This window comes from Dipodomys spectabilis, unplaced genomic scaffold (genome assembly GCF_019054845.1).
Source record: "Dipodomys spectabilis isolate Male_0828 unplaced genomic scaffold, ASM1905484v1 ptg000004l, whole genome shotgun sequence".
Lineage (NCBI taxonomy): Eukaryota > Metazoa > Chordata > Mammalia > Rodentia > Heteromyidae > Dipodomys > Dipodomys spectabilis.
In genome coordinates, this window is record NW_024870681.1 from 13,719,966 (window position 1) to 13,742,365 (window position 22,400).

The 22,400-nt window shown below is 41.4% G+C and overlaps 1 protein-coding gene across 2 annotated transcripts in view; it reads left to right on the forward strand.

Annotated features, from left to right (window-relative positions):
- Positions 1-22,400, forward strand: part of Dnah9 (dynein axonemal heavy chain 9) — a 339,142-nt gene that overhangs the window by 34,940 nt on the left and 281,802 nt on the right. For both annotated transcript variants that reach the window (XM_042693416.1, XM_042693426.1), the window contains 8 exons: positions 779-946; positions 4,784-4,900; positions 7,105-7,255; positions 10,560-10,674; positions 13,330-13,398; positions 15,454-15,580; positions 18,353-18,608; positions 20,948-21,189. In XM_042693416.1, coding sequence (XP_042549350.1) covers positions 779-946; positions 4,784-4,900; positions 7,105-7,255; positions 10,560-10,674; positions 13,330-13,398; positions 15,454-15,580; positions 18,353-18,608; positions 20,948-21,189 — 1,245 coding nt within the window. The remainder of the gene's footprint in view (positions 1-778; positions 947-4,783; positions 4,901-7,104; positions 7,256-10,559; positions 10,675-13,329; positions 13,399-15,453; positions 15,581-18,352; positions 18,609-20,947; positions 21,190-22,400) is intronic.

Consider the following 22,400-nt stretch of genomic DNA (forward strand, 5'->3'; position numbering starts at 1 on the left):
TCTGAGCTCATCAGGACTCTGTTGTGTCAATTACAGTAATCATAATGCATACTGGATATGTGCATAGCACTCACCCAAATCCTAAGCCTGCATTAATTTAGCTCTCACCACCATACCAAAAAATACTATTGTTAGCTATCACAGATGAAGAAACCAGCATAGAGATGGTAAATAACTGTCCTCTGTCACCCAGCTGATACAATGTACTGCATACACCTGGCAAGAACACTCTGTGGGAGATTTCTTTCTTTGGCAGAAGACATTGCTATGAAGGCTGGTTCTGACCTCTGGATTTGTCCTTGAACTAATTTCAGTGTCTGCTTTCCTACTGCCATCCTCTAAAGTAATTCTCATTCTAGACAATATGGCCCATATGGAACTCACTTTTTAAATAAAAATTGATGCCAAACTCACCAATCATGTAAACACATTTACCACCACCACCACCACCACCACCACCACCATCATCATCATCATCATCATATTTTATAATCAATTTTAAAGAGAGGTTGAAGTATATTTATTATCGTTTCTATGATTCTTATTTATCCATTTTTCCTCTTCGTTACTGAGTTTAATCAAGAGTTATTTTTACCAACCCCATCTAATAATAAGGTTACAAAACTAACTAGGCATCACATTTTCCCAAGCAACCACCACCCCCGTATAAGTTCTAGCTCTTCCAGTTCTTCCCATCCACAGTTGTGATGATGATGATGATGATGATGATGATGGATTTAGATGATAAATTTAACTCCTTTCTGAATTGTTCCCTTAGGATCTTCTGAAGACTGTCTTGGATTTCCACAAACTGGAAAAGCTTGAGTTTAGTGGCATCAGAGGGAACACACTGAGTAAGCAAGTCCAGCAAATGTATGAGGAATTTCAAGAGATGTACCAGGTCTTCTTGGAGTGCTCTTATAATTGCTTGGACCCCCAAAGCATGGTAGGGCTGAATTGATAGCCTTATTCCTTTCTAGATTGCTTTTTGTTGTTGTTGGTGGTGGTGGTTGAGGGGCTTGAACTCTTGGCCTGGGCGCTGTTCCTGAGCTCTTCAGCTCAAGGCGAGTACTCTACCACTTGAGCAACAGCGCCACTTCTATTTTCCTGGTAGTTAATTGGAGATCAGAGTCTCACTGACTTTCCTGCCAGGGCTGGCTTTCAACCATGATCCTCAGATCTCACCCTCCTGAATAACTAGGCGTGAGCCACTGGCTCCTGGCTAGATTGCATTTTTTTAAATTTTATTTTATTTTAAAGATGCTGTTCAGAGGGGTTACAGTTACATGAATAAGGTACATTTTGAACATTTTTTGTGTGCATTTCCTCTACTATTTACATCAGGTGAAACAATTATTATACCTATGTCATTAGAAAGATCCTAATTATTGTTTGTTAGGAGATAGATCAAAAGAATTTCTGCCAGGGCTGCTAAGGTGGCTCAGTGGCAGAGTGCTTGCCTTGCATGCATGAGGTCCTGGGTTCGATTCCTCAGCACCACATAAGCAGAAAAAGCCAGAAGTGGCGCTGTGGCTCAAGTGGTAGAGCACTAGCCTTGAGCTGAAGAGCTGAGGGACAGTGCCCAGTCACAGAGTTCAGGTTCCACATCCAGCAAAAAAAAAAAAAAAAGAATTTCTGCCAGCCACTAATGGCCCTAGCTTTTCAGAGGTGCTGAGATGGGGAAGAAATGACAAGGGAAGCCATGACTACCAAGTGGTTTCAGCTTAGGCTAAGTAAAATAAGCAGACAGACAAAGACCATATGATCTCACTTATATGTGGAATCTGGAGTACTAAAACTCATAGAAAAGCAGTTGGGAGCAAACATTTTGTGTGTTGGAGGAAGAGGGAAACAGGGAGGTATTGGTCAAAGAGTTTTAAGTTTCAGCTATGCAAGATGAATAATTCCAGAGACGTGATGTGTCACAGAGTGTTACAGACAGTTAATAACACTGTATTGAGTACTTGAAGTTTGCTATGAGGGTAGGCCGTAAGGGTAGTGATCTCTTTCACACATATACACACATGTGTACACATACATACACACTAAGAAGAAAATGGTAACTGTGGAGTTAATTATCTTTAATGACTCCATTGTTGTGATCATTTCATACATGTCAAAATTTTATATATGACAAAATGTTATTCTACACCTTCAACATATGCAACCTTTCATTTGTCTATTATACCTTAATACGTCCAAAGAAGCTTCTAGCACAGTCTACTGAGTGAAGGATGGGCAAACCTGAACAGAAGGTTATTCATAGATTGGGAAAGGGTAAGTGAAGCTGAGACATGTTTTGCAGAGTGAGAACAAAGAGTTCACATCTCAGCTGCAACTCCCCCTCACCCCACGCCACCCAAGCCCAAGATCTGTGAATTCAAAAACATGAGAAAAAGAGAGAACGTGTTAGTGTGCAAAGAAGGAGTAGAATTACTTAAAAAATATCACGCGCTCCCCTATGACTCAGCAATCCCACTTTGGGGCATTTACCCAAACGATCACAAACAAGGCCATACTAAGGCTACCAGCACAACTATGTTTATTGCAGCATTATTTACCATAGCTAAGATATGGAACCAACCCAGATGCCCCTCAGTACATGAATGGATCAAGAAAATGTGGTATATATACACAATGGAATTCTATGCCTCCATCAGAAAGAATGACATTACCCCATTTGTTAGGAAATGGAAAGACTTGGAAAAAATTATATTAAGTGAAGTAAGCCTAGCCCAAAGAAACATAGGTCCCATAGCTTCCCTTATTTGCAATAACTAGTACATGTGTAAGACAAGCAGAAAAGGCTAAAAGCTATGTACATATGACCATATAAGATGATGTTAAGTGAAATGAACCCCAAAATAGGGACACGAATATCCTTTTTCTTTCTTCCTATTGTTTCTAATATATTTATAATGTACCATGTGACTTTTTTTTGTTTCTTTGTATGTTCCTCCCCCATGGTATAACCCCTATTTTTACTGTATTTGATGTCAGTGCCCTGCATCTTGTATATACACTTCTCTAATTTGAGGAGGGGAAGGAAAAAAACAAAATTCTTAAATAAAGATACAGGTTGACCTATTATAACAATGAGATGTACAAAACACTATGTTGAAAATAAACTTTACAACTTCAGCAGGGAGTGGAGGGTAGTTGTGGAGGTTGGAAGGAAGGAAGGGATGGTAGAGGGAAAACAAAGGAGGAGGCAAAAATGCTCAATAGGAAATGTACTCATTACCTTGCTCATGTACAGCATTTTTACAGTAAAAAGCATACAAAAAATAAAAAGGCAGAATTGCTGGAACAGGAAGTTTAATGTAAGAAGGAAAAAGAGAAAATTAGAAACAAAAAAAAGAAAATTAGAAACAGGAATCTGCCCTGAGCGTCTTAGACCTCTATAGGGAACTTACTTGACCAGACCCAGGGAAGTACCACTTTTTACAAATTCTATTGGTTCAAAGTAGAAAAATTTAGGAAATGTGTTATAAAACAGAATATGTACAGTGCTTTTGCAAACACATAATAAAGCAAAACCCCATACACAGCTAAAAAAATCCATAAAGAAATACATCATAATGCAGGCATGGTTGAGTTTGGAAAACATATCCATACTGTTTTTCTACTTTTTTATTTGTTTCTGTGTTTTCTTATAAGAGGATATATTACTCTTGAAAACAATAATAACAAGTAGAAATTGTACGAATTAGATATTTGAGTTAACAATGTTTCCCTGACAATAGCTGCATTGGACTAAGAACAGCACACTTTGGATTACCAGATAAAGTACAATAATTAGAACTCACTTATATTTTTTAAAATTCATTGTTTGTTCTAGATTCAAATTTATCAAAGTGCTCTATGTTTCCATTTGCTAAGTATAGCAACCTGAGGAACAATGTCTAGTTTCTGTGTTAAAATAATTAAAGTATGTTTAAAAGAAATAGTATTATTCTTGTCCTTAGAATCCAGGGAAAAATACAGCAATGGTAGGGAGGCTCTCAAAATGGATAAAACTGAAACAATACCATGGTGAATTTTAGAGAATTAAGAATTCTAGGACAACATGTAATTTCCTTGTAGATTTTTAAACTTGTATATGGGATTTTGTTTAATCATATGTTTGCAAACACATTTGTACATTTTGTGTTTTATAACCCATCTTCATTGTTCTTTTTACTTTGAGCTAATAGAATTTATTGAGTGATATCTTCCTGGGTCTAGCCAAGTAAGATCCCTTTAGATGTCTAACATGCTCAGAGAAGATTCCCACTCTATTACTATTACTTTCCTCCTAGTGACTATATTTCAGGTACATGGGGGGGGGGATGGCATTTTCACTAGAGGGAAAAAGGAAATTAGATGGTAATATTGAAATGGCCCATTGCTAGGGCTGTTGCTACTAGTAGTGTGGGGTGGGGGTGTAGGTGTGGGTGTGGGTGTGGGTGAGAGAAAGGGGTAGTAGGAGCTGATATTGTGGGTGAGAAAGGAGGGACTTCAGAAAGTAGAGGTAAGGAATAGCGGGGGTGGGGGATGTAAAGACTCCAGCCCCACATTGGATTGGCTTTGCCATTTTGCTCAAATGTCTAGGTAAAAGTGCTATACTAACAGGCCAGCTTTTTGCTGGTTAAAACTGAAATGATGCCATGTGAACTTGAGAGCATTAAAATAAATCTGTGGTATGACTAATTTAAGTACAAAGGTTAGTAATAAAGACCATGGTGTGACTGGCTTCCAGAAAAATCATTTTGTTCTTATGTTCTTTATGATACTTCTTCAGGAATTTGAAAACGATGTCTCTGAATTTAACCACAGAGTAGAAGATCTGGACCGAAGATTGGGGACCATATTTATTCAAGCCTTTGATGATACCCCTGATGTGGCACATGCCTTTAAGGTTGGTTCAAGTGGGGGCAGGAGCCACCTCTGTTGTACAATGTTTTATCAGAGGATGGCAAGGATATTATCCCAATTATTTGGTTCCTGCAAATATTATTCTTGCCCATCTAGTAGACAGAAAGGTAAATATCCCAAGACTGGGAAGCATACAGAATTGAATCTGAATCGCAGACTGATCATTCGATGCTTTTCTATATATATGACAATGTAAGATTGTTTTTTTATTTTTATTTTTTATTGTGAAAATACTGGACAATGTAGGATTGTTGAAACACTGTGGAAGGGATGACTCAAGATGGAACAAACCACTTATCAGGAAATAGATTGCAGGATCCAGGAATCAATAAATAGAATAAGACATGCACTCTTGCTCTATCTCACCCAGATCTGGTGACATTCAGAGTATGGGGGAGAAGGTTTGTTGTGATGCAGGTATAGGGGAAAGAGTTGAGGAGGGAGCCATGAAGACTTGGAGGACTTGATGGATCCTCTGTAAACTATGAAATCCTACAGAGCTTGAAGCATCTGAGTTAGGAAGAAGTTGTAAAGAGGCATATTTTGGTCCAACAGAGAAGAGATTTCTGTCAAAGCTGTCCACAAAATGGATCTCCTTGACAAGTAGTTAAGTTTCCAGTCACTGAAAATGTCCAAACAGAGACTGAATGACTGGGGGACAATTGTAGAAAAGGCTTAAACCCTGGATGGGGGAAATCTATGTCAGTGTAGGATATTAAGTTTCCCAAATGTTCTGGGCTTTGTATCAATTGAATTGAGGGGAGCCAGGGAGAAAGACAGAGAGAGAGACAGAGACAGAGAGACAGAGACAGAGAGAGAGACAGAGACAGAGAGAGACAGAGACAGAGAGAAAAAGAGACAGAGGGAGGAAATAATCTCCATTAAATAGCTCCCATTTCAGACTGAAGACAGACTTGTAAGGTATCCTCTTGAATTAATTCTAGAGAAAGATCTTTCATGTGTTTACTAAATGATCTTCTATGTCATTAACTGCCATAGCTAACTGAAACAAACCTGATCACTCAGATAACTTGTGTAAAGCTATAACTGCATTTATACATTGAGAATGGCCAGCCCCCACCCTATCCTATGAATCTTCCTGCGTCTGGAATTTCAAAGAATCTGCAGGGGAAAGCCACATGCGTATCCTCAAGTTACTTCCCCTATGAATTCACTGCGTGTCTCTGCTCTGAGTATAATCTCCCATGTAAATTTGGTCTGTCCGGGAAGTGTTTGAAGGAATATTATGATTGCACTTCGGATGATTCCTACCATGCTAACATCTATATTTATGCAATAACGTATTTCTCTGAGTTTGAGAAATTCTAATCCTTGCAGTTTTACAGAGAAGCGGGGTTCTAGGCAAAGAAGAAGTCCTTTCCAATTTTGTGCCTGGTCCCAGAAGCAGCATAGTTTGTCCCCAGAGTCTCATAAAAGTAAGTTCCCTATTGTCTGGCCCTGACTCCTCATCAGCTCCATGGGAGCTGACCGAAAAGCCATACCATGAGTCTCTTCTGTCTATGTTATTTCTCTGTTTTTGGTCATCCCACCAAAAAATCACACAGCAAGGTTTGGGTAGTTTTAATTCACAGAAAAACGTTGTCAACTAATCTCCTCATGTCTATTTATTCTCAAGGTAGCTAACCCCCCACCCCGCCAGAAACCTTTCCTTCCTTGCTCCCATTCTCATATTTCAACCTTCCAGAATCTTTTCGATTCCATCCCACTTAGCTGTTCCTTTGCCGTTTCCACCTCCCTTCTGTTTTAGAACTCAACCTTGCTGGCATCATTAGTTTTCCTTTTCCAGATTCTTACAACCGAGCTTGGTGGTAACCAGCAGACAAGACTCCTCATTTAGAAGCAAAGGAGACTACCTACCTACTAATTATTATTTGTTATTATTATTATCCACATTACCAATATTATTGCTACAGTGCACCAGTAACAATTGTGCACTCCCCTTGAAATGGTAGACATATGAAGGGAAAAGCAGGAAACAAGATGTATGCAAATCTGGAAAGGTTTTATTTTTTTGGTTTTCCTCCCACATATTTTTAGCATCGTTTAGTTGTACAAAGACGTTTCGTTTTGACATGTTCCTATACGCATGCAATGTACCTTGATCAGCCTCTCCTCCCCACCCCCTCATCGCTCTCACTGCGTCCTGTTCCTCTGTTCTCTCTACAGCTGCTAGACATAGCAGGGATCCTCCTTGAAAGACCCCTGGTAGCAAGGGACCTATCCAGTAAATACCTGATCCTTATCCAGATGTTCAGCAGAGACCTAGATGCTGTGAGGATCATCTACAATCAGCACATCCAGGAGAAGGCAGGACTGGGTAGGCTGCTTGCCAAGGGATTTTGATGGGGGAAAATTCTGTTTCCGGGAAAGGTAGAATGCACTTGTTTGGGATTTATGCAATGTCCATATATAGCTCTATGCTAGTCCCTCAGAACAAAAAGCACAGCACTCCTGTTTAAAATTCCAGACCTCTTGCATGACTATAGAGTTCACTAAACAGTAGGATTCCCAGGATCTGGGGCTGAGATTGTCAGAATGACCCAGGCCAATGAAGTCTTGACCACTGTGAGTCAATTGTCACCCTAGCATAATGGAGGAGTTGACTCCTGATCTGTGTTGTCACACTGACTAATCTTCAAGGTACCTCAGTTCACAAGAGGTTTTTACAGTCCACCCTTTCACTGCCATAGCAACCATGCTTCTGGTAGGAGGAACCAGCCAGAGCCTGATGACAAAGGGCAGTCCTTTGTGGAGGTGTTTTATGTCTCCATTTTTATTATAGTTAGATGTCTTATTTTACTTATTTGAAAATCAAATGTAGGTTAGTGTCAATTTTACCAGACACTTCTTGAGTGCTTGGTAAATGTGAGATATGTCTGTAGGACCTATCTGTAATGGCAAGTCAGGGAAAGGAACAAAACAATTAACACTGAATGATGGTGCACCCAAGCGCTCATCCCTGTAATTCTAGCTACTTGGAAGGCTGAGAAAGGGAGGATTATGATTAAAAGACAGTCTGAGCAGAAAAGTTAGCCAGGCTGCTTAACCTTAACTGAGTTAAATGGTACCCACCTATCATCCCAATCTACATGAGACGTTAAGATCATTAGGATCAAGGTACCAGTCCAACCTCTGGGCAGAATAGTCTTCAGATTCCATCTTCATGGAAGGGAAGCTAGGCATCATGGCATATGCTTGTGATTCCAACCACAGGGAGCCTAGAGTAAGCATATCATGGCTCAAGCCCTCACCTGGGCAGGAAGTATAACCAGCAGGAAGATGGGAGAAAGGCTAGAGACAAAACCTGGCAGGATCATACCGATCTAGCAATCTCTAGGCCCTGAGTTAAAACAACAGTACCAGAAACAAACAAAAAGAAAAACAATGTTTGTTCACAGAGTTGTTGTTGAGTTGTGAAGAATGGTAGAGCAAAACAAGAGGGCTGAGAGATTCAAAAGCGAGTTTGTGGAAAAAGTGGGGTTGGGCTGAGCCCTGACCGCCTGGAGATTGAGAAAATATGAGAAGAAACAAGGATTTCTGTGGCAATGATTATACAAGAAAATGTGAAAGAAGCCAGCTTCGGCTGCCAATAGCTGAACACTTGTCAAGAGAGATCAGAGATCGGGTTGTGAGTGCCATGCTAATCAAGAAGTCATATTCATATGATGGGAAGTTATTGAAGGTTTTTAAGTAACTTAATAACAAGATCTTGATATTTATGAACAGGATTCAGCATAAGGTCATTAAGAATTGGTTCCAAAAGTCATTATCAGAAACTGTTGTTCCATCTTTATGTGTAACCCTCATAACTTTTTTTTGTGGGAGGGGGGAGGTAGTCATGGGGCTTGAACTTAGGATCTGAGCACTGTGCCTGAGCTCTCTTGCTCAGTGCTAGTGCTCTACTACTTTAATCCACAGCTCCACTTCCAGTTTTCTGGTGGTTAATTGGGGATAAGAGTCTCATGGGGGGCTGGGAAGATGGCTCAGTGGTAGAGCACTTGCCTTGCATGCCTGAGGCCCTGGGTTCGATTCCTCAGCACTACATAAGCAAAAAGAAAAAAAGTCGGAAGTGGCACTGTGGCTCAAGTGGTAGAGCGATAGCCTTGAGCTGAAGAGCTGAGGGACAGCGCCCAGGCCCAGAGTTCAGGCCCCCCCCGCCAAAAGAAAGAGTCTCATGGCCTCTCCTGCCCATGATGACTTTGAACCACAATCTTCAGATCTCAGCCTCCTGAATAGCTTGGGTTACAGATATAAGCCACCAGCACATAACCCTCATGATTTCTCATAGTCAAATATAGAGTATGAAAACTCAGACCTCTTCAGAGACCATGCTTGTTTTTTGCTACAATACAGTAGATGTTTGCCTTCCTTTCAAGCCGAGTTCTGAGAACAACACAGTGTATCTGGGATCTCAACACAGAGTCACAAGGTGTAGGCCATGCTATGTTCACCTCTGGACATTCTGTGGGGGGAAAAGCTCCCTTCAAGCTCATCCTTGTTGGTAGGATCCAGTTCTTTGTGGTTATAAAACCCCCTCCAAGTTTCTCTTTGTTATATTCCAGTTCCTTGTTATCATAAACCTGAGGTTTCCATTTCCTTGCCAATTACCAGCCAGGAGCCTCTCCCAGCAACTCACAACTCTGACTCACCTCCATCCTTTGACATGTAGCTATCTCCATCTTCAGGCCAACGATGGCACACTTAATCGTCTCTGGCTTGCTTTTCAGCTGCCACCCAGAGTTCTGCTTTTTAACATCTCACTGGTAAGGGCAGGTCCATCCAGACTCCTCTTCCTTCTGATGTATAAGGTCACATGATTTCAGAAGTAATAAGTCTTCATAGCCAAAGTTTCTACTTACACTGCAAGGGTGAAAGTTACTAAAGGTCATTTTAGATTTTTTTTTCTTGATGATAAAGGATACGTAGGAAATAAAAATAATGGACGTGGGCCAAATGTGAGCCATTAGGGAAGAGTGGAGTCCATGATGACGTAAACAGGGTGGGTAGCCCTCAGCTGCCACTGCTATTGTATCAGCAGACTGATAACAATCTTCTTGTTTTACTGAAGAAGCTAAAAACAGTGTATGTTTTACACATTATTTTAAAATATAGACTCACATTTCCTAAATCTTGACAACTACTTCCAAGTATAAACAGCTACTGGATGGACTAAAGTAAAATTGTCCAGGCTGCACCAGTGTGATTCATGTGTTTCATAATAACTGACACCACCAAAACCTTCAAAACTCATTAAGCAGGACAGAAATTTACCCTGGGTTACAGAAGAGAAGATGGAGGCCAGAGATATTGTCTGTTGAAGACAGTATTTCTCGGCATTATTGTACAAGTAGACTCAACTTGAGAGCTCTAAATATTACCTATGACATGGGCTCAGATCAACTATGTCAGGATGGCGAGGCAGGGGACGCTGCTCCCTAAGGCTGCTCTTCCTTCCTGTTTAACAGAATGCCCAACCTCCCAGGAACTCCTCAGTGTGGGCCCAGGGTGACTTCAGTCTGGAAGTGGAGAGAGAAATGCTGGTGTTGCAGAAGGAGGCACTTGTTGGGTAGAGGGAGCCGGTGGCTGCACTCTGGCCTCAGCTTGGCTGTCTGTGTTCCCAGGGTTCTCCTCAGTGCACAAAAACATGCCTGCCATGGCTGGGGGCCTCCGCTGGGCACAGGAGCTGAGACAGCGCATCCAGGGGCCTTTTGACAGTTTCAGAGGCCTCACCCACCCGTGAGTATCTGGCTGCTGGGAGACACTCTTGTTTCTGCTCTGCATTTGGAGTGAAGAAAGGCAGTTTGCTTGCCCAAGCCACGAAAACCATCTTCAGGTCTTCCCATTTCCAGCAACAGACAAGATACTTAGTGGCCAAAATGTAAACACACCAACCGACCCTAACCCGACTTTGTTCGATGGGATTCATTTCTGCAAGAAAATGAGTCAGGGTCTTCATGCTCTGGGAAGATTTCCCATGCTCCTCTTGGGGAAAATGTCTCTTTGCTGCAAAGGCTATAGGAGAAGAATGAGCACTAACATAAGTGCAGTGTGGGAACCCACATGCATTAATACATCTCAGAGCATCTACTCCACCTATCATCTGCTGAGTCCAAGTCTGGCCTGAGTGTAAACCTGCCCTTTGGACAACATCCCTGTGAATGATGGTGACCAGAACGGAAGTTATACACACTTGTGTGCGATGACTGCTTCTAGAAACCAGATTCACAGAGGTCTCCTGGCTGTTAGGCGTGAACAAGAAGAACAACTTATGATATTATGTTTAGGATGCTATCTGGGGACAAGAAATCTTTCTTTCTCTGATCTTTCTTCTATTAGATTCAATCCTGTTGTAAGCACCTGGCTTTGGTGAGTACACAGAAGCAAAGACATTGGAAGCTGATCATTGGCATCACAAGCCTTTGTAGAGTTACAAAGGACTACCTGGGCCACTGGGCCCAGGTAACAAGATTAAATCCCTCCCAAGATCAGGAAATCACAAGATAGAGTAGACAATGCAAGAAGCTGGGAAGGGCTGCTACCACTCCACTGGAGGGCCACTCATCCTGGGAGACCATAGTTGAGCTGCTGAACAGAGGCATTGTAGAAGGCTTCAACTGAACCTCCAGGAAGGATGGGCCCATCTCTCCACATCAGTGCTGGGAGTTGGGCTCTCCTCCTGAGCAGCATGACTTTCGGCAGGATGGTTCTGATTGCCTGGCCTGGGGCTGTTCCTAAAGAGGCCATCAGCTGTAGCCCACCTGCAGCCAACTTGCCTTGCCAGAGGAGTCTGGGGTGGATAGAGCCGAGGGGATGCGGATGGCACATCACAGTGACTTCTCTAAGTCCCATGAAAATTTCCATCTGTTTTCAAAACGAATACAGATGTGTACTGATCTCTACAATACGTTATTTAAAATGTTGCAGATTCTTCACCATGGAGTGACACGGAAGCTGCAGGGACTCTCACTGTCTTGTGACCTCTCAAAATCATTAGGTCACAGCCACATGTGCCATACCACAAGCCAGGTGCCCCTCAGACTTCTCCTCCTCCAGATAAACACTGAGGCTTGGGGTAGTGAGGTTTGCAGAAACCCTACAGCTGTGAGGGGAGCACAAAATGTGACTCCACCTCCCTGGTGAGGCTCTTTCCAGTTCTCCTTGCTTCCTTAGGGGGGGCACATCTTCTTGTTCACCACATAACAGAACGAAGTGACTGGGACCCCAATGCTCCCTCTCCCAGCAAGCCCGAGGGGGAAAGTGGAAGGTACAAGGCATCATGGGAAGGAAGCTGTGCTGATTTAAAGAGCAGATGAATTTTTAAGAGTCTTTGCCCCAAGCTGTCTCATCTTGCTGGCTTGACAGAAGCAGACTCCACATAGCTAGTGTGAAGTCTGAAAATCAAATATACTTTGCCAGTTGTCCCAGGAGTTGGACTTCCATTTAGTTCGAGTGAGAGTCAAAAGCAGAGGAAAACTGTTATAGGGTAACAGTACCTCAGGCCACTCTGCTCTCTGTCTTCTGAGTCCTCAGCATTCCCACAATGAGCCTCTATGTGCGTAAGCAAGCATGCATATGAGCATGTGCATGCATTGCATGGGCATGGGTTTGAGGGGGAAGAGGTGGGTGGGACCCTCATATAAACCTGTCAGAGAATGGCAGCATTTCTGATCACGTGTACCAGACAAAATCATCTATCTGTCTGTCTGGTCTGTCTATCTATCTATCTATCTGTATTGTTATATAGACAAATAAATATATACATAAACACATATAAACCTTATACATTTATGTTTATACATATATACCCATAATTTATACACATATGCTATATGCAGTTATGAACATTGTTCTATGTAGGTTTATATATGTTAGGTAGATTATTGATAGTTTTTTCTTAAATGCAGAAAACAGTAGCGTTTAGAATTTTACTCTAGTGTCTCAATCTCCCTTTGATTCATATTTTTGAGTGACCTCATTTACCTTGCACATGATCAGCTCAACTCAGGAAAGTTAAAATAAGCTACCTTTGTCACTGGTGGGTCAGCCTAGATTTTTAGGAAGTGCAGGTGCCCTCTAGTGGACAGAGGAGGATGTTTGGGAAGAACATTGTAAGATTATTTTAGGGGCCTTTGGAATCAACCCTAGAAGCCATTTAGTGTGTCTGAATTCAGATGGCCATGGCCATTCTACAGTCAGTCAGTCAGTCTTCTGTCTGTCTGTCTGTCTGTCTTTTTTTTTTTTTACTATGTAGCCCAGGCTGACCTTGAATGTGAGAACCTCCTGCCTCATCCCTCAATGATCAGTCTCTTCTTTATAAGCTGTAGTGTGCTCCTCTGATTATGTTGACTCCTAATTCTATGTAATTTTTTTCTCTCTCTCATGTTGCAATAGCTGCATGGAATCTACTGAAGGAAAGCGAATGATACAAAAATATGAAGATATGCTCTCATTGCTGGAAGAGTAAGTGGCTTTCAGGATTGTATCGTTCTATAAATTGTATTGTCTTCTCCCCCTCCCCTTGCCACCCTATTCCTTTCTCTGTTCAGAGATGTGCAAATTCCTTAGCTGCTCTGAAACGTTATCGTGTGTTTTATGTGATAGCACAAGCTATACGTTACATATATTTATAGCCCAATATTTTCTAGGTTGAGTACACACAGGGTCTCTGGGAAATGCAGATGCATTTGTGTCTATTCTAGACACAGCTATGTTCCTGATATAACCTTCCTGGGTATGTGAACCTTGCAGAGATAGAAAGAGTGTGGTGCCAAGTGTGACACTCTGAGATCAGAGTCTTGGAGAATTTCAGTTGCTGCTCACTGAGCAGAAAGCAATAGTTGATGTTGCATGGACAGGAGATGTCTCAGAAATACTTCCTGCATCCATTTGTGGAAAACACAGAAGAAAGAAATTTTCATGTGGGTTTATAGTTGTTTCTGCTTCAATACTGACTAAGTCTCTGGGAATGGAGGGTCAATAAACAGCTCATGGCCAGGCGCTTGTGGCTCACGCCTGTAATCCTAGCTACTCAGGAGGCTGAGAACTGAGGATCATGGTTCAAAGCCAGCCCGGGAAGGAAAAGTCTGAGAGACTCTTATCTCCAATAAGCCACTAGAAAACTGGAAGTGGCACTGTGGCTCAAGTGGTAGAGTGCTGCCTTGAGCTGAAGAGCTGAGCGATAGTGCCCAAGCCCAGAGTTCAAGCCCAAAGACCGACAAAAACAGCAACAAAAAAAAACCAGCCTGTGGTCTTGACTTCTCTCTTCTGCCATTTTCTTTTTCTTTTTCTTTTTTAATATATCTTTTTTTTCTGGTCCTGGGGCTTGAACTCAGGACCTGGGTGCTGTCCCTGAGCTTCTTTTTGCTCAAGGATAGAGCTTTACCACTTGAGCCACAGCAACACTTCCAGCTTTTTCTGAGTAGTTTATTGAAAATAAAGGGCTAGCTTCAAACCACAATCCTCAGATCTCATCCTCCTGAGTAGCTAGGATTACAGGTGTGAGCCACTGGCACCCAGCTTTGCTTTTTCTTCTGATGTAGCAAGAGTTTGCTAGACATGATGTTAAACCAGCCAATTGATGGCACCTCCCCACCAGCTAATTCGTGTTTTGTTTTGTTTTTTTTACCTCTTTCACATCCCAAATAGCTTTAAGTGTATCCAATCCTGTTGTCCCCACCACACAACATCTTCACTAGAACTTGGAGTTGCTGTGATCTGAGCTGCCACCGTAGCTTCTGGCAGTCCTCCTTTACTTCCACATTTGTGTCCCTTGAGATCCATGCTGTGACCAAATCCAATAATGTTACTATTTCTCCACCAGCCAGAATCCTTCCACAGAAGCCCTCCCTCAGGGTGGCCTTTGTCCCACTCTCCCCATTTCCCACTTCAAACAGTATTCTGTCTGCTAGTGGCTCCCAGCACACAGTCATGCTGTTTCCCATCTCCACTTGTCAGCTATGCTATTGCTTCTGTCAGAAAAGCTTCCCATCACCCCTCCCACTTCAATGTCCCCTCATGTGCTCAGCCTCTGAGACTCAGTCAGGCTTTATTCCAGAACATCTCTCTGAACCTTCCCTGATGTTCTCCTCATCACTTTTCTCTGCACTTACATGTGGATGCTCTGTATATTTCTGTAAGAAAGTCCTTACTGAGTTGTATTAGGGTGATGGTCACTAAGCCCAGCACATAGGAGGTGTTCAGTCAGTGTGGAAAGAGCAAAATATGAATGTCCATGAGCTATGTGAAGGGTGAGAGCAAATGGTACTCAGTATCTTTTTCCAACACGCACTGAGACTAATCACAGCTTCCCTTATCCCTTCCAAACATCATATGGAATCTTTCTATTCTTACTTGATTGAAACTCTGACCCCTTTAGAAACTACTGGTCACCTGCAGGAGCTGACTCAGCCTGTCTAGATCAATGACAGCTTCCTCAGTTCATGTTACGGAGCATGCACAGGAGTGGGGGGCACAGGAATGTGTTTATTAGTGGGCTATTGTCTCTGATCGTTGCAGGTATGAGACAAGACTCTTTGAGGACTGGTGTCAGACAGTATCTGAGAAGTCACAGTACAATCTCTCCCAACCACTGCTGCAGCGAGACCCGGAGACAAAACAGATCACTGTCAACTTTAACCCACAGGTCTGTCAGTTGAGTGGCAATAACTTCCTTTGGGGTTCCTGAAACATTTTACTTATCTCCTGATTTCAGGGCAAAGGGGGTTTGTCTGGATTTTCGTTGTTGCTTTTTGTTTTTGTTTTGTTTTTGTCAGTCATGGGGCTTGAACTCTGGGCCTGAACGCTGTCCCTCAGCTCTTCAGCTCAAGGCTAGCACTCTACCACTTGAACCACAGCACCACTTTCAGTTTTCTGAGCGATAAAAGCATTTCCTGCCCAGGCTGGCTTTGAACCACAATCCTCAGATCTCAGTCTCCTGAGTAGCTAGGATTACAAGCATGAGCCACCAGCACCTGGTGGTTTGTCTGTTTTTTAAACAAAAATATGAAAAAATAAAAATCAAGGGAATTTACACCATGGATTTCTTTTGGGGAAGATCCCAACATAGAGTATTTTCTTAAGTTTTACATGTTTATGTTATTCTTTGTGGTTGGTCAATAGATTTTACTTGACAAAACTACAACAGGAATTATAGACACATGCTGCCTAATAAGGGGGATGCTTTCTGAAAAATGTGTTGCTAGGTGATGCAAATGTCATAGCTGTATATACACAAGCTAAAACAGCTGTGATAAAAATCTGATAAAAAATCTGTGATAATATCTGATAAAGCCATAATTATACACATGGTCCTTATTTGACCAAAATATCATTATGTGGCTTGTGCTCATATTGTAAAATAGCCCCAACTGTTAAATACCCAACATTCACAACCAACTTTAAATATTTACTATGAGTAAAGGATGCTAGTAAGAGGCTGGAGGTGTCAACAAGAATGTACAGAACTTAGGGGCTGGGAAGATGGCTCAGTGGTAGAGCGCTTGCCTTGCATGCTCAAGGCCCTGGGTTCGATTCCTCAGCACCACATAAGCAAAAAGAAAAAAGCCAGAAGTGGCGCTGTGGCTCAAGTGGTAGAGCGCTAGCCTTGAGCTGAAGAGCTGAGGGACAGCACCCAGGCCCAGAGTTCAGGCCCCACAACTGGACCCCCCCCAAAAAAAAAGAATGTACAGAACTTAATTCCTGTCTAGAAGGAGCTTCTAGCCTAGTTGAGAGATAGCATGAACCTATGAACCTGCAAATATCTATCTTTATTAGACAGCATATGATAAATCCTTAAGGTATGGTTTTGGAAATAGGACTAAATTAGTGCTTGTCAACTGAGGGTAGTCTTGTCTCTCTGGAAACATTTTGTTTTATCAAACTTGGAGGGTGAGTTGATAGCATCTATTGGATAGATTCCAGACATGCCGATAAATTTCCTACCTAAAGAGCATTCCCATTTTGATACTTTCCATGCATAGTACCGTCTTGTTGTTCGGAGCTAGAACTCAATCATTCTCCCACCCATGAGCTGTTCGTCTATTACTTAAAATAGTTTCAGGCTGTTGAATTCTAAAATACGCCCTTGACTTACATTTATTTGATTACTAGTAAAGTGAACTTCTGTCATGTGTTCCCTGGCTGTTTATATTTTTATGAATTGCTTGTTTGTTCATTGGTGCCTGTGGGTAAAGTGCCCTCCTTTCCTGAGAATGTTTTGAACATTTGAAAATTATTTGTCAGATATTAAGAAATAAAATAAGTGCATATCTGTTTTGAATAATTTCTGCAGTTTACATTATGTGTTTGATACTTTATGCACATAAATTTTTGTTTTGCTTTGTGGTTTTATATCTGAAATGGTCTTCTCCATCTCAGTATTATACAAAGAGATATGCATAGTTTTTATTTATTTTTTGTTTGTACTTTGTATACATTTCCAATATCCATTGTGAGCTTCTTTCACAGTAGACTAAGAGACTGCATTCATTTCTGTTCCAAATAGTATTTGTCTGGATTCCAAGTAGGACTAACCACTCAGCTATTGAGAACAGGCCCAGAATTAATGGGAGGAGAAAGAGGAGCCAGTGTGTGTTTTGCTGAGGAGGACATGGGGAAAAAATATGACTTTGTACCTTATGTCACTTGTGCCTGTATCTGTCCATTCTGATAAGTTTCCTAGGAAATAATAAATAGGCAAGAATCCAGAAAAGGAGGCCTGGTCGGTCACCTGGTCTAGGCCTCTCTACCATCTCTCTATCACATCAGCATGGATTTTCAATTCTTCTCTTGCCAATAACTTGTGAGCTCCACCTGAGTCCAGAGAGGCCTGGCTGACCTCACTTTTCTGGTTCCTGTAACATAAAAAAGGGCCAACTCAGAGCTACAAAAATCCCGAGAGACTCCAGATGATTTTATGCAACAACTAAAGTAACGTCATGGTTGTCTCAATCTTGCCAGTGTCTCTGTGACTATGTATGTATGATGGAAGCCTGCATCTGAGGCTTCACATGCCTGTGGGTAGTGCTAGCTAGGTGATCCTCGTTTTGACTGGTGACTAGCACCTCTGAATAGAACTGGCCAGGCAGCTTAAATGTATATTATGTCCCAACAGCTGCATGCCTAGATACACAGGAGGCAGCGCCCTCCCCTGCTCTTACTGCTGGTGTATTTCTCAGGGTCCTTTCTTTCACTCTTGCAAATAGTGATCTATCTGAACAACCTACCACTTTCTGAGTCATTACCGTTCCATTTAATATTTCGTTTTCCTTTACTGAGACTAGATTTAAGGAACTGATAGGAATAGAGGTAAAGGAAGCCCAGAAGTTCTTTGGATCCCTGGGATTTTAAAATACCTAATGAATAATGGGGTACCTTCTACAGCATCCCTGAACAACAGTGTTATTCTTTCCTCCAGCTGATTTCAGTGCTGAAAGAAATGAGCTATCTTGAGCCCAGACAGATGAAGCACATCCCCAAGATCGCAGCGGCCATGTTCTCCTCCAGGGAATTCTACCGGCAGCTTGTGGCTAATTTAGAACTGATGGCAAACTGGTACAACAAGGTTATGAAAACTCTTCTCGAGGTGGAATTTCCATTAGTGGAGGAAGAGCTGCAAAATATTGATCTCTGCCTGAGAGCTGCAGAGGAGACGCTGAACTGGAAAACAGAAGGTAGCCGGGCATCACCTGCAATCTGACAGATGTGTGGGGTTCAAGGCTCCGCAGAAAGTTAACAGAATCCCAGAGATTCACTAGTAATCTGACTTGGGCCCCAAACAAATCTATCTTGGACATGTGTCTAAGTAGAGAAACAAGATGTCTGGGGTATAACTGGCAGAATAAGGAAGCTTTGCTATCTGTCCTTTGGAAGTTTAGGGGTTGTGAAAGATGCCCCCACCCTCTCTAGGTACTCCATGAATGAGAGCTATCACTGTATTATTACTGGGGTTCTTTCCTAGACTGTAAATCCCTTAAAAGTAGAAACTTCATATTGATTTCTCTGATAGCCTTCAGTTCAATTCAGTAAACTTGTAGTGAATGGTTAACAAAGGTGGAGTATTCCATGAGAGGATACAGGGGCAATATAAGACATGATGTTTACAAGACATAATCTTTACCCTCAAAGAGCTCATGATTCATGAAGAAAATGCAGATGTACATCCAGAATCACAGGAGATGGGCTGTGAGTTTAAAAAGAAAACAGAAAAACAGCCAACTTACACTTAAAAATGAAGTGTGAAGAATAACCGAGAAGAAAGATGATCACAAATGAGAATCTTTAGAAAAGTTGAAATTTGAACAGAAACCCAAAAATCCTGGAATTTTGTTCATATTAAACAATTTAGCCACCTACTCAGGAGGTAAAGATCTGAAAGGCTGCAGTTTGAAACTGGCCCGGGCAAAAATAAGTAAATAAATAAATCAAGCAAGCAAGCAAAATTTCATCTTAACAAAGTAGCCAGGCATGGAGGTGGATGTCTGAAAAATCCCAGCTGTGCCGGAGGTATGGGGAGGAATAACACAGCCCCAGCCAAAAGTGAGACCCTTATCTGAAAAATATCTATAGTCCAAACTGCTGGAGGTTGAAGTGAAGTGATAAAGCAATTGTTTAGTAAGTGTGAAGCCCTGGGTTGAAACCCTAGTACCATGCTTCCACTCAGAAAAACCCCACACAAATTAGGACTTTACTCAATATGTAAGAAGGAATGACATTTTCAACATTTAACACGTTGCAAGTGCTATAGAAATTGCATGATGAAAACAGATGGATCAGGTGAGCAGGAGATAGAGTGACAAAAATTTCCAAATCTTGACAGCCTCCTTTGGAGAACCAGAAATACAGAAAACAAAACCAGGAAGATTCCATTCCTTAGGTTGTATTTTCCAGAAATGGAACAATTTTCTTAAGAATCAAGATGAAGTTGAATGACTGAAAGTGGACCAGGAGGAAAGAGAGGAGGGCCAGAATCTGATAAACATCATTGTAATGTTAGGATGATCCAATGGGCTGTTACTTTTGCAGATCTCAAAATTTTGCCAATTCACAAATGGAGGGTGGCATGGAATTATTTTTTTAATGTTTGTATTATCTTCAACTTGGTTGTAGAACTTTGTTGCCATTCAACAAAGCAGTCCAGAAATGCAATGTGCCTTGATTGGTGTCACTGCCTTCAACATTACCACCCATCCCTCCCAATCCACCTCTTCCCTCACTTTTTCTTAGTATTTGTAGAACACACATTTTTTTACTACATTCTCACCTTCTTCTCCTCATTTGTCTATACTTTTTGTGCAAGTACTGGGGCTTGAACTCAGGGCCTGGGTGCTGTCCATTAGCATTTTTGCTCATTGCTGGCACTCGACCATCTGAGCCATGCCTCTACTTCTGGCTTGTTGAAGGTTATTTGGAGATAAAAGTCTCACTGACTTTCTTGCTTGAGCTGGAAAGAGACCCAGCCTCCTGAGTAGCTAGGGTTACAGGTGTGAGCCACTGTTACCACACTATAGACTAGAATTCATGGGGTTAGCTATGGGGTACACAGGCTGGATAACAACACAACTCCCTTCTATTTCCTGCCTAAGGTTGGGTTCAGATTATGTCCAGTTTCCTCAGGGTTCCGTATACCTTGGCAGCACATTTTGAGAAGTCAAAGCAGACACCCTGAAAACATTACAGGAAGGAATAAGAGAAGTTAAAGGGCTCCTTGGCACAGGCTGAAATTTTCTTAATAAAGACCCAGAAACACAACAAATCAAAGAAAGCTTGGACAAATGGGATTGCATGAAACTGCAGAGCTTCTTACCTACCTCTGTTTTTCTTCTTCCACTATCAGGACTATGGGAAGGGTTAGCTTTTTGATAAAACTAGAAAAGAAAATTTTCTAACAAGTACCTTGCAGAAAAGCCTTGTATGAGTGACAGATATTAAATCTCCATCTTTCACAGCTAATAGTCCTTTGGTCTCGCCACTGCACAGTATTTCATTTAATCATATTTCTTTTGGGGAGCAGGCATTTGGGATTATGTCAATCAAATCACCAGTAGTATTCACGATCTTGAGCAAAGAATTCAGAAGGCTAAAGGCAATGTGGAAGAGATTCAAAACATTATGAAAACATGGGTGACTCCAATATTTAAGAGAAAAGATGGAAAAAGAGAATGTCTACTTTCTCTGGATGACCAGCATGATCGAATGGAAAAATATTACAGTCTCATTAAAGAATCTGGCCTTCGGATCCATGCCCTTGTTCAGGTAACAAACAACCTCTTGGTCACAAGTCCTGAGAATATAGAAAGCACCAAGGAATTGTAATTTCCTAAGTGTCTTCTCTAGTTGAGAATAAATGTTTATTTTAATAGTAAGAGAATGAAAGGTAGTAGGCAAAACGAGGTGAAAGTCATAATAGATTAGCATTGTCAAAACTGACATGGTCTTCATGGTGACATGACTCAGTTTTCATATAACAAATCTTGCACATTATTACAAGGATATAGGAGGAGTTGTCAAGGACAGAATCCTAAATTTTTCACTGTATTGGGAATCCCATCCTCAATTCGCCTATGGTGTGGTCCTCCAGAAACATCCTCATGACTGGGCTCTAGAAAGCCTAGGGAGATAGAAGGGTGTCATCCTCCCCGGATGCATTTGATAAAATGAGAAGATGTAGAAGAGTGTGCATAACACAGCAAAGCCCTCCTTTGCACTGGTCAGGGCAGCTTCATGTATCATCATCAAAGACTCAAGCTTCCCTGTAAACATTGAGGAGGGAACTGAACAGCCATTAGCTACAACCCTACGGAAGGAACCATAGGGCAGTCTGAAAAGTTAACTTATGCCCCAAGACAGGAATGAATCATATTGCTGTAAATAGATTGTGGTTTGAAGTACAGTAAAAATGTTCAACTGTAAATACTGCCAAGGACCAGTTAGGTTAAGGAGATAATTGCCTATAGTTTTCCTTTGAGAGATAAAGAGTGCAACTCGGTTTATGTTTTAACTACATCTGGCCCTGCCAAACATCTACTTTTCATGCATCTTTCTTTCTTTCTTTCATCCATCCATCTATGCATGCATGCATCCATCCAACCATCCATCCTCCCTCTGCATTTTCACAAATGCCACTTACATGCTACTTAATCAGTTGTGTATATTTCTTTATAAAGCATCTATTACTCTTTCTTATTTTAAATTGAGTTATGTGCTAGCTCCAAAAATCCTAGTAACTTCTGGAAATATCTCTTTTATGAGATAAGAATATTGCAATTTTTTAAAAATCCAGAACTGTACCTTGCCAGTTTTCTTAATTGTGTTTTTGAGAGTTTTAAGTTTTACACTTTTTCCCATGTGGTTAATGTAAGAAAACTTCAATTTTGCAAAGATAATTAGAATTGAGTTCATTGTTTTATATATGAATATCTGATTACTCCTATACTATTTATTTCATTTCTAGGAAAGTTTTATTT